Consider the following 12297-nt stretch of genomic DNA (forward strand, 5'->3'; position numbering starts at 1 on the left):
TTTAAAACACCAGTTGATCCACAACAAAATACTCTTTGTGGATGAAAGTCATCATGTTGGGAAATATATTCTTCTCACATGAGTGTGCATTACCTTTTTGGGGAGAGCTACATCAGCATCTGAGATGACAAGGTAAAAGGTTTTCTAGATCATTGAGAGCTGCAGGAGCTGTGCTAGTGCCTGACAGGCACTGCTTACTCTGCAGCCCAGCCCATTCTCCTGAGAGTTTTGCTGCCTTCAACCCAGGGAGTGCAGCTCTGAAGAAGTGATTAAATTTTATGCTGTGATTGCAAAGTAGGAATAACATGCAAAATAGGATTAAGTCTTAATATGTTCTCATCTCATAGATAGCCCTGGACCACCAAGTAATGTCAGTGATAAAAATCTAAATGCACTGAACTTCAAAGGGAAAGCAAACCACAAAAACGATGCTGGTGATGTTACAAGCATGCTGTACGCCCAGTAAGTCAAAGCGTAACTAACTATATTTTCACTGTCTTCCACCAGGCTCAAGTTATTTCCCAAATCTTTGAATGGGCTGACACAGTCTCAGTCGGGCAGTGAAGTGTGGTGCCAGCGGTCAGCTGGGCTCCATCTCCGGGGCAGCTGCTTTTGTGAGAGGCAAGGGGACTCTGCACCTGAAAAGAGCTTCCAACCAGCAAGTGAAATTCTCAATGGGAAACCCACAATGAAAATAAATTCAGAGACAAGCAAACAAAAGCAAAGGAGATTTGTGCTGCTAATGCCAGTCTTGCTTTTCTAACCGAGTGGGAACCAAACTGAACCTACCCAGGCTCTGCTGCTTGTTGAGGGTGCAGTACCCACTGCAAGTACAATATAGCTATCCCTTAGCAGATCTTGGAAACTGTGAACTCAGCCCTTTCACATTAGTAGGGTTTGGAGGTAATATCTCAGCGACAACAAACTAAAGCTGGGAGGAGCAACAACCTCCTTCCCCATATACCTCCTTAGGTTCCAATGAAAGAAAAACTCTGGGGGAGGCATTCTATATTTAATTAGGGAAATATACAGAAATATGGGACCGAACGAATCATTTTCAAGTTACAACACCCTCTAGATGTAATTTTCCTGCTTTTCTTTTTTTTTAGAATCCAGTGTTGTCAGTTAAACACACAAGTCTCTACAGTGCTGGAAACCAGACCTCCTCTCTCTGAGACAGATGGCATGCTACCAACCCCACACAACCTTTTCAAGACTCTTCTCCAATTTGTGCAATAGCCACATCTGACCCAGGCAACAGTGCAGTCCACCTCTAGGCACTGAAAGCCTATGAAAAGTAGTGGGAACTTAAGTGTATCCTTACGTGTTCTACTGAGTGATGCCTAAAACCCTACAGTCCTATTCTGACAGAAGTTGCACAACCAATTCCTTGAGCCTCAGGTAAAGAGCTGTTGAGCTGCCAGCAATGCACAGCCAGAACCACCTGATCCTGCTACTGAGAACAACCTTCTATCCACAACTTCCCAGTCCTGAAGTCTCCTTGTTCTCAAACAAGCAATGGTCTTCCTTGCCTGTCTGATTACCGTAACTCAAAGGAAACTCCACAGGAAAAAAGCAGAACTAGACAAGTGCCATTGAAATCATATTATAAAAAGTTTTAGAGTTTTATCCATTGGTTCTGCAGGACCAAACATCAGACAGCTTATACACTTAAAATAGCATATAAAAAAAAGTGTACCAGACCACTAATTTACGAAGCACTGTTTGCCTTAACGAAATCACATGGAAGAAAGCAAGTTTTCCTTGATGTGATGGTAATTCAAAGCTTTCTCTGGCACAGCAGCAGATGATTTGCACTAGCAGAATAAAATGCACTAACGGAGTTAAGTATCATTATCCATCCAAGCTAGCTTTCTCTGTCCTCTTTGAACAAACACATTTATCAGTAGGGCACAGCTTCTCTAGTACAGCATCTCTAGTTTCACATCACCCTACAACTACACCATTTTTGAACACGTAATCTATATATAAATTGAAGTAGCACTCTACATACTGAAGGCATCACCTTACAGCATAGCAGCCACTGAGCACACTGCTGCCTTCATCAAGAGAGGTGCCTGTCCAGACGTAGAAGAGGTTACGCTGCTGTTTGATTATAGCAGCATATATCCTATATAGGATATATACTGACATCTGGGGTTTAAAGAGGATTAGTTTGTCCTTTGTCCTTATTCTGCATGTATTTTGAGCCATACAATGGCCTCTTCTATTAACAATGATACATGTAAAACACAAACAAGAAGATGCAGATATTTTATTTTGGACACCCACTGCTACCACTAGAACGACTTTTGTACGGTCCCCTCCCCCACAATTTTAGCAAGATTGAAAAGCTTTTCAGTTCTTCAATTCTGCCTCAACCCCACTGCAAACACAAGCAAAATGAGAAGAGAGGACTGAGAACAAGTATAATAACCCACTGAAAGCAACAGCCATCTCCAGGGATGTTCCTAGTACAGTACCACTTAACCTTTATTAAAAAGTTGGTGCCCAGTCACAGCACCTGAAGATGCTGACGGCAGCTAAGCTCACACCATGTACATATTTGCGGAAACTGTTTCATTATCTCTGTGCTAGTCAAGGCACTCCATTTCAGACTTTAAAAAACATACAAAAGTTATTCAGCTGAAGTATGCAATAGTCACATTATTTTTACCACTTGGAGAGCTTTTGCCCTTTTAAAGACACAACAGCCAGGAAAGAAAATGGTAGTGTTAAAAAGCTTAACTCTACTCCTCCTTGCCTTGAAGGAAAAAGGTAGAAAAAACACCGTTCAGATTGTTCAGATCAGTGGAGCGACAAGCTGCAAAGTCACCTCTGTTGACCATTAGAGAAGACCTAGGAGGTGCATGCTTCCTTGCCAAAGGCCAGGCAAACATTCAGGACAAAGAAGGCAAAATATTAACAGACTTTACTGAATCAGTTTCTTTAGTATGTTACAGAAAAGCTTATGAACATACATAATGTACATAAAAGGCAGATTTTGTAAAATAAAAAGTTCTTTTATAAAAAATTAAAAGTAAAGTGCATGGAACAGTTTTTTCCTCCACTTCAACTATTGCATCAAAGTCTTGGAACGTAGCAATGTTGCTATAACCTGGGAGATCCTCATGTCACCCATTAGTCAGTTACTTTACTGGTCAGATGGAACGATGATACTGAAGATTACAAAGGCCTAAGAACCAAAGCAGTTTAACCAGATGCACCCACAACAAAGACTAAAAGCTAAAGAAATATGGGCTTCCTATACACTTCTTATTGTCGAAATTTAACAGTCGGGGAAAAGTTCACTCTCATTAAAGGAAATCGGTAAGAAATGAGCTTCATAAAGAGGGCAGTTTTTCTAGTTACTGGGTCCCCTATTGTGGAATCGGTACTTGGTCTATGAATATCAACGTTCATACTGAAATATGCTATTGCAAAAGGAAGCACATATAGAAAAAAAATGAGTGTTTCAGCCTGCCTCCTTTGGAAGGAAGAGGTAGTCGATCCTCCAATCCCGATAAAGATGACAGCTTTCCTACAGTCTCTTATGATAGCGAGTGCACCAAGAAAATTAAGTAAAGCACTCAAGGTGCTGAATGCTCTCAGTTTTTTCAAGCTCTGGAAACAGAGTTCGGGAGCGGAACTCGGCTGTAATTATACCGATCGTTCTCTGCATCTCCAGAGATCTCGACAAATCCGAATGAACTGTCCTCGGCGGCTCCGCCACCCACGCGCCACGTCTCGGCGCCCTCCGCTCGCATCCCCGGCAGGGTCAGACCCGGCAGCCGGGGGGACACGGAGCAGGGTCAGCTCCAACCTTCGGCGGCCGCCGAGACGAGTAACCTCCCCTCCCTCGGAGAGCAGGAAAACGGAGCGCAGCGGCCAACCGGCCATCGCCGCCAGCCCCGAGGCCCTCAGAGCGCGGCGGCCTGGGCGCGACAGTGGGTGATGTGGCGGTGCACAAAGTCGACGCGAGCCTGCAGCAGCTCCGCCTGCCGCTCCGAGAGGAAGCCGAGGCGCGGCCAAAGCGGCTCCCGGGCGCGGAGGCGGCGGCGCAGCTCGGCCGCGGCGCTGCGGCGGCGGTGCAGCTCGGCCACGCGCCGCGCCGTGCCCGCGCGGAACACGCAAAGGGAGCGGAGCAGCGGCTCGTTGTAGGGGTCCCACATGGCGAGGAGGCGGTAGCCGTGCACCAGCCCCGCCTCGTTGTCCATGAAGACGAGCCCGCCGTCAGGAGCGCGGAGCAGGTTGCTGGTGGCGCGGCGCATCACCCGCGGGTCCCACTGCAGGCTGAAGAGGTTGCTGACCAAGCGGTCGAAGTTGGCCGTCAGATAGTCGAAGAGGATCAGGTCGCTCCACTGCACCAGCTCCACCAGCTGCGACGGCGACAGGCCGCTCAGCTCCCCGGCCGACAGCGGCTGGAGCCGTCGGCCGGCGCCCCAGGGCGCGGGGGCCACCACGGCCGTGAGGTTGTCCACCCAGCGGGTCAGGCTGACCACGGCGCCCTCGACCCAGTGCGAGCCGCGCAGCTCCTCCTGCACCGGCTCCCACTGCCGCCCGCGGGCCTCCACCAGGGCGAGGGCCATGGGCGGCAGCCGCTCCTGCATGCCCAGCACCCCGGCCAGGTGGTACGAGAGCGTCTCGCCCTGGATCTGCTCCGGGTTGATGCCGTAGCGGACGCAGGCGCGGCTCCCGTCCGACAGCCGCGCCAGGCGGTTGGAGCTGCGCCCGCAGCCGCCTCGCTCCAGTGAGGCCACGCGGGCGGCGCGGGCGGCCGAGAGCCACGCCGCCGCCTCCTCCGCCGCGAAGCCCGGCGGCACCCGCTCCTCCAGCTCTCGGCTCCAGAAGATGCCCCGCTCCACCGGAGAGGCGGCGGCCGGCGGCGGCGAGCTGGTCGCAGCGAGTCCCCCTTCTCCGCCCCGCTCCCGCCGGCCCGCTGCCGCCGTCGGTACCGCCAGCAACGCCCGGGAAGTTTTTTGCCCGCCGCCGCCGCCGAACGAGCCCCAGCGCCCGGGGGGCGGCCCCGCGGGCGGGCGCGGCTCCGGCACCGGCTGCGCCGCCGCCTGCCGCCGCAGCAGCACCGTCCAGAGTCCCGGCAGCGCGCCCAGCAGCAGCAGCCCCAGCACGGGCAGGGGGCCCGGCGCGGCCCGTATCGCCCGCTTCATCCTTTCGCCGCTTCACGCTGCTGCCGCGGGACGCGGCGGCGGTGCAGCCCCTCCGCTGGGCCGCTCGGCGCGGCGCTGGCGCATGGCCGCGACCCGGACCGGACACCCGGGACTCTGCGAGCGGGAGCGGGGGAGCCCCGCGACGCCGGCAGCCGGGAGGCACGGGCACCCGCACCACGTGGGGCAGCCGGAGGGGCGCGCCCGCCCCGCCCCGTCTCCCGGCGCGGCCCCTCTGCTTAAGGCGGCGACGCCCCGCGCGCACCCGGGGCGACACGTCCCGTGGACGAGGCGGAGGGGCGGGGGGCGGTGTCCCACGGGAAGGGAGAGCGCTGCGGCCGGGACGCCTGGCTCCGTCGCTCCCTCCTCCTCCCTGTAGGCAGCACAAAGGAACGCGCGCACTGAGGGAAGGGGGAGGAAAGGGGAAGACGATGCCCCCCGCCCCGCCGCACGGGCCCGCGGAGTCCGCGGTCGCGCCCGTCTCCCACCCCCCGCCGCAGAGCGCGGTCGCGTCGCGGTCACCGGCGGAACTGCGCCCCTTCCGCTTCCCCGCCGGCGCTGGGAGTCCGAGAGCGGGAGCCGGCAGCCGGCACAAAGGCATCGGGCCGAAACTCGCTGTGCGCATACCAGCACGTGTACGTACGGATACCCGCCCCCAACGCACGCAGCTGCCCGCTCGGGACCACGCCAGCCGCCGCAGCGGGATGCCGAGGTTCCCTTCGCTGTGGGTCAGGCACGGCCGTGACACCCCGCGGAGCATCACCTCGCCACCGCCTCCTCCCGCGCTGGCGTCGGCAGGGGAGAGCCGGTGCGGGGCCCGTCTGCGGGGAGGGGAGGGCCCTTCGCCTCCTAACACAGCGAGGCCTGTGGTGCCCTCACCCATCCCGGTGTGACACGGCGTGTGCGGTGCGGACCTGGCATTTTGACCCCCACGAGAGGAAGTTTCAAGCCTTAGGACCCAGCGGCAGAGCACATCCCACTCCGCAGGAGTTCGTAGCCGAGGGAACCAGTCAGGCCTCCTCCTCAAATTTTGCCCTTTTGAGGTCTTTAGGTGTACACTGGAAGATCAGAAGAGCAGCTACTTTCCTGTCACCCCAGTTCCAGTTTCCTGCCTTTCAGAGGCAAGGAAGATTAACTCTGCTTTCTCTGTGTTTTACCGGAGACAAACGTGTCCATAGGCCAAGTCAAACACTTCCTACTTCAGTCAGTGCCGTGGCTATCCTCCAAAGTAGTTGTTGGAGTTTGATCGGGAAAGGAAACCTGCCACATACAGAATCTTAAACACTGCAAAGGGAAAAAAAAAACCCCAACCTTTTCAGCTCTTCCTACTCTCTTGAGATACCGCAGCTCCTGGTTTTCCAACCACACCAGTCTTCAGGGTTGGGATATAAGAAAAGGGAGGTTATTTTCCAGGATTTTGTTAAAAACATCCTCCTAATCCACCTTACCACCTCCTCCCCTCACAAAACAACAAAAAGCAGAAACTGAATCCCTTGTCTTTTGCCTCAAATTCCCCGCTAAAAAGGGACCTGGCAGCCGCCTGGTGGAAGTTCCGGCTGTAAGACGCGTCCTTCACTCCCCCCGGCCCTAAGCGCACCCCGCGGCATCCTGAGCCGGCGGGCGGCAGGGTTTCTCCTGCAGTCACCGGTGCGGGGCGGCCCCGGCGGCCCCGAGCCCGGGAGCGGGAGCGGATCGAAGAGAGCCCCTCTGCCCCCGCCCCAGAGCCGGGCGGCCGCATGACACCAGCGCCTCCCGCCGGTCCCGGCGCCGCGGTGCAGGGCGGGCGGACAGCCCGGCCCCGCCACGCCCGTCCCCCGGCCCCAGCAGGACGCGGTCCGAGGGGACCGAGCTGTAGGAAGGCCTTCGGAGGCCTAAGGGCTCGCTCTTGGGTGGAGGGGTCTCTTGTCAAGAAACGGAACTGCCAGGCACGGAAGGGACATCAAGTGTGTTCCGGAAACTGTGACTGATGCTTTTCCTTGCATCTAATTGCGACTGTTCTAATTGGTGGCATTCGTGCTGGTGGATCCTTCATGCACTAGGGACTTGCTAAAATAATGACAAATCCTGGCTTCCCTCAAATGCAGTACACACTGTGATCATTCCTTGTTACCTATGAATTCGGGTCTTATGGTGTTCCAACCCTGAAGCCTTATTAGCATTACACTTTCACCCTTTGAAGCCACACAAACTGAACAGTGAACACCAGGTGGGTGATTCAGAGCTGCTGATTCCTAGAATTCACAGTGGCCGATAAGGATAGCCCTGCTACACTAAGCAGGAGTTTTTTATCCAATATTCCCCTCCCCTCCCCTGGAAGGATGGAAGCTTTGCTTTTCTGGATACAGCTTGCCTCTTCTGGACTTGAGGAGCTCTGCCTCTGCTAACAATCTCTGCTGGGCAAGGAGGGTGGCCACTGAGGTGCAGAGTGAGTCTCCATTGCTCCACAGCCTGAAACAGATCCAAAGCACCCAGGAATCCACCAGTGCTCCCTGGGCCTGGAGGGAGCCTCCTCTGATGGCCGGAGCTGTACCTGGCAGAGGGGATGCAGCTGCAGCTCACTACGGGGAGAACAGTTGGAAGGGCTGCTCGACATGCATAGGCACCGTCTGTCTCAGGAAGTTTCTGACCTGTGGTAGCATTGTGTATCTTCATCCAATATTCTCCCACAGCTCTAGCCTTTTGTACAACCCCTGTCTTTCAGAAGTATTGCCATGGAAGTTATTTCCCTACACAGACCTTTTTTGACTACCAAGATTAGCCCCTCCAAGTTCTTCCCAGGCTCATGGAAATTTCTCCCCCTTTACTGAGTACTGAGAGACACTTTCTATTCATCATTGGTTTTGGTGTATATGGTTGCATAGGGAAATTTTACAATACCTTGATTTAGCAGAGATTTAGAATCTGTTGAGGTAGATCACAAAACTGAGATATATAATTTCTATTATCATTTAACTATCAGTTGATTAATCAAGTCATTCAAAGTGATTCAATGAGATTTGCTGTAATAAAATCAGCGACTTATTTACAAATTTGAAAATGACAAGGTTCACCCTATGTTTACTACAAGGTTAAGACAAATCACACACATAGAGGTATACATGAGTTCTGACAAAAAATAAAAAACTAACCCTATAGCTTGGGAACCAAGTGTGGAAGGGAAGATAAATAGACAGTTAGAGAATATATTCTAATTTGTCACAAGACTAAACTCAGTTGCTTCATTCAGTATGAGTGTACATGTGTTCAAATATATATAGATGTTTTCTTACCCTCAGCAGGAAAACATCAGTATGCGTGAGTAAACAGTAAGGTAATATCAAGTTTCTTGCGAAACTGCAGAAATATGCGACAGAAACTTATCAATTATTGGCTGAGGCTTACAGTGAAGAGATCCTAAAGATCGAGTTGGTGCTCAAATGAACCCATTTTTGTTAGCAGATGATGTGAAAGAAAAAATGATGAAAAGCCTCAACAGCCTACCAGAAAATAATCTGAGGTATTGCTTTGAACATTGGCAGCACCGTATGCAGCTGTGTGTCAGCTTAGAAGGGAACCATTTTTAAGACGGTGTAGTTGATTTTTTAAATTTGTTAAGTAAAAAGACATAGAGACACAGTCTTGGTTGGTTTTTCTTTTCTTTCCGTCAGATCTTGTATACACACATACACAAAGTAATGGACCCTAAAACACAGAGGTCAATTTGGCCAAAATTACCATCCTCTCAAGATTAGTGAAATATTCACTTTCAATATGTTGGTATTCTCAATAGGTGATCATTGAGTTGTGAGGAGCCTAGCCTTTTCCTGGCCTTCATCTTGCATTAGCAGACAACTCTGAAAGGTGTCCTAGTTCAGGGGGAGATGCTGGGTGCAGCCCGCTATGGTCCTGAAGAGTTCCAAACGCTCTCACTTAGGATCACTACTTACAGAGTTGCAGATGATTGACTTTGGTCAGTATTTTTTCTTAATTTTTGCTATAACTTGTATGAGGCAGTTCTAGCACTTTCTACCAGTTAAACATATTCAGAACTTTCCAGATCATGTAGTTCTGGTATTGCTCGCCTCGGGCTATGATCTGGGTAACAGGTACCTCAGGCTGTCAGGAGGTGACTGACAGTCATTTTCTAAGGAGGTAAGGGTCATTTCCCAGGCACAGGAGTTCCAGCATATTAAGGGAGTGCCTTAATACTCTGACTTGCCACAATTTTCCAGAAGGCAAGGACCCAATGGGAATTCTTTCCCACAACATGCCTGACTTACCCTGGATCAGCAGGTGGCCCAAGGTGGGGAGTTTCACCATCACAGATGCCCAGTGCCACACCTAACTTACCTCAACACCAAGTCTGCTGGCTGCCACGTTAACTTCAGCAGGGACTGCAGTGGATGAGCATGAGCTATTGCTTCACAGTGATCTCTCTCAGCAGCACACCACATGAAGCCCTTAATCTGCTCTGAACTGTGGTTCAGGATCCTGAGTGAGGTGTGAATAGAATCATAGAATCACTAGGTTAGAAAGGACCACTGGATCATTGATTCCAACCATTCCCATCAATCACTAAACCATGCCCCTCAACACCTCATCCACCCATTTTTTAAACACCTCCAGGGAAGGTGACTCAACCACCTCCCTGGGCAGCCTCTGCCAGTGCCCAATGACCCTTTCCATGAAATATTTTTTCCTGATGTCAAGTCTGAACCTCCCCTGGTGGAGCTTGAGGCCATTTCCTCTTGTCCTGTCCCCTGTCACTTGGGAGAAGAGGCCAGCTCCCTGCTCTCCACAACCTCCTTTCAGGTAGTTGTAGAGAGTAATAAGGTCTCCCCTCAGCCTCCTCTTCTCCAGGCTAAACAACCCCAGTTCTCTCAGCTGCTCTTTGTAAGACTTGTTCTCCAGCCTCTTCACCAGCTTTGTCGCTCTTCTCTGGACTCGCTCCAGAGCCTCAACATCCTTCTTGGGGCGAGAGGCCAAGAATTGAACACTATGTTCGAAGTGCAGTCTCACCAGTGCTGAGTACAGAGGGAGAAAAACCTCCCTGGGCCTTCTGGTCACACTGTTTCTGACACAAGCCAAGATGCCATTGGCCTTCTTGGCCACCTGGGCACACTGCTGGCTCATGTTCAGACAGAATAGGACCTCAGTCCAGCACAATTTTTCTAGATTTCACCCTCCTAAGACTTTTTCTACAGCTTGTTCCAACCTTGAGTATTTTTTCAAATCTTTCTGAACTCTTTCTTCTTTATCCATTGGGTTACCAAACAACTCTATGTCTATCCAGCATTTCCTCAAATGTTCCCGAGCAGCTTGTTCCCTTCCCTGTTTAGGAGTTTTGGCTCCTGACAGTGTGCTGGTGCCAATAAGCTCCCAAACTAGAGATAGGCATTTTCAAGAAGACCACCTGAAGCTGTCAGGAGAGGAGCACTGAGCACCCAGTGTGATGTGGATCTGTGCCCTGGGGATGTGAAGCTGCTACAGACAGGCTGTAGTGAAATGATTCTCCTGCCTCCTCAGTGCTGTATGTTCCTTTCCCTGCACACTTCCTCTCTTTGTGTTTTGGGCCACTGGGTCAGTGAAAATACGTGCCTCAGGAGCCTTCCATCAGGACAGGGTCAGTTCCTCACATCCCAGTAACCTATACTGGCTGATTTTCAGTGCTCCTTTCCTGCTGATGACAGGTTCCTCCTGATGCAGCCTCTGTGGTGCCAGCTTACTTGGCAGTGAGAGCACCTTGCACTACCCTTCTGCTCTGCCTGAACCTATGGCCTCCTGAGGGAAGGTCTGCTCCTACACAGAGCCCCCTCGTCCATGTTGATTTCAGTTCTTCCCTTTAAAAGGAAATTACATACACTAGCTGGCTAGAGAGAAGACTTGTGCCTGCAAAGCTATCTAGTAAAGATAGCAGTGGTGCCATCAAAACGGTGCTGCTGCTGATACAGCTGGTTTCTCTTGGGGAACAGTGGGAATTTTGGAATAAACTGTACTGGAAAAATGCTAGTGGGCAAAACTGTTATGGGCTTCATGTCACTATAAGTTATTTCCACCCTAGGAATGCTTTGTACAAGTGTATCAGCAATGTACCCTATGCATGTGCCTGACTCTGTCAAGGTGGATTTGTATTTCTCAACCTAAAAAAGCATCCCTTATGATGAGATAGTCCAGTGACTGAAGGGCAGTATTTATAGCTGGTTGTGACTGGGTGATGGCTGAAGAAGCTAAGATGCTCTGCATTCATAGCAAGGAGGTAAACATTAGGGACCTTGCCCTGCAGGCATGTTAGCAATTTCTGGAAGTATTTGCAGACTTATCATAGCCTGGAATAGAAAAAATCTGGAAACCTTTTGATTGCTTTGACTCTATAGTTTATTTCACAGCAAAGTTCCCAGACAGACGGGACTCTACAAGGAGTATTTTTGTAATCTGAAGCACCATGCAGAATACGAAGCTAGGTGATTTCTGTACACAGAATGGATCCTATCTCCCCTGCAGTCTGGGACTTTCTGTTTTTAATATCTGTGACACTGCTTTTAATATCAAAGCAACAAATGAGTAAGTGCTTCAGCTCTTGTGCCTGCTTCTTGAAAGTGTGCATAAAACTTGTCAAGTGCCTGATGACACTCAGTCAATTAAGGTTTTTTTTCCTCAGCCTTATCAAAGGTGAACTGCAATGATAGAAAGAAATTTGTGTTATGCTCAAACTGATGTTCTCAGGGTCTCCAACAAACAGGGTCGGCAGAATACTCATGGAAGAAATATATTGAAGTGATAGGTTAGCAGCATCTGTTATACAAATACAACCCAGCCTCTCCAGACAGCTGATGGTTCAGCTGATAAGATTTTCCATGTAAGCAATATCAGGCACAATGGCCTTGCTTTTCATGGCTTGGGGTTAGATCCTTAGTTGCTCTGAGCAGGCAGAGATGCAAGATGGTGAGCATCTGCCTGAAACTTGCAGAATCTACATTAGGACAGTTCTAGGAGGTCACTGCCCCACTGCTCAGGGTGAAATACAGTCTTTTCTGGAGGGAAACACAGTAGCCATTTGTGTTCCTTACAAAAAAATACATTTTTTTTAGGCCAAGAAATAAAGAGGTTCAAGAAACCTCTTTCAGTGAAACTGCTGAGGCAATTTAGGGAGCTG

The 12297-nt window shown here is 50.8% G+C and overlaps 1 protein-coding gene across 1 annotated transcript; it reads right to left on the reverse strand.

Moving 5' to 3' along the window:
* Positions 1–2914: 2914 nt before the first annotated feature.
* Positions 2915–5312, reverse strand: FJX1 (four-jointed box kinase 1). The gene has a single exon (XM_069857931.1). It carries the CDS (start codon positions 5166–5168, stop codon positions 3921–3923), a length of 1248 nt encoding a protein of 415 aa, XP_069714032.1. The 5' UTR covers positions 5169–5312; the 3' UTR covers positions 2915–3920.
* Between the last annotated feature and the right edge of the window lie 6985 nt (positions 5313–12297).

This window comes from Phaenicophaeus curvirostris, chromosome 5 (genome assembly GCF_032191515.1).
Source record: "Phaenicophaeus curvirostris isolate KB17595 chromosome 5, BPBGC_Pcur_1.0, whole genome shotgun sequence".
NCBI lineage: Eukaryota > Metazoa > Chordata > Aves > Cuculiformes > Cuculidae > Phaenicophaeus > Phaenicophaeus curvirostris.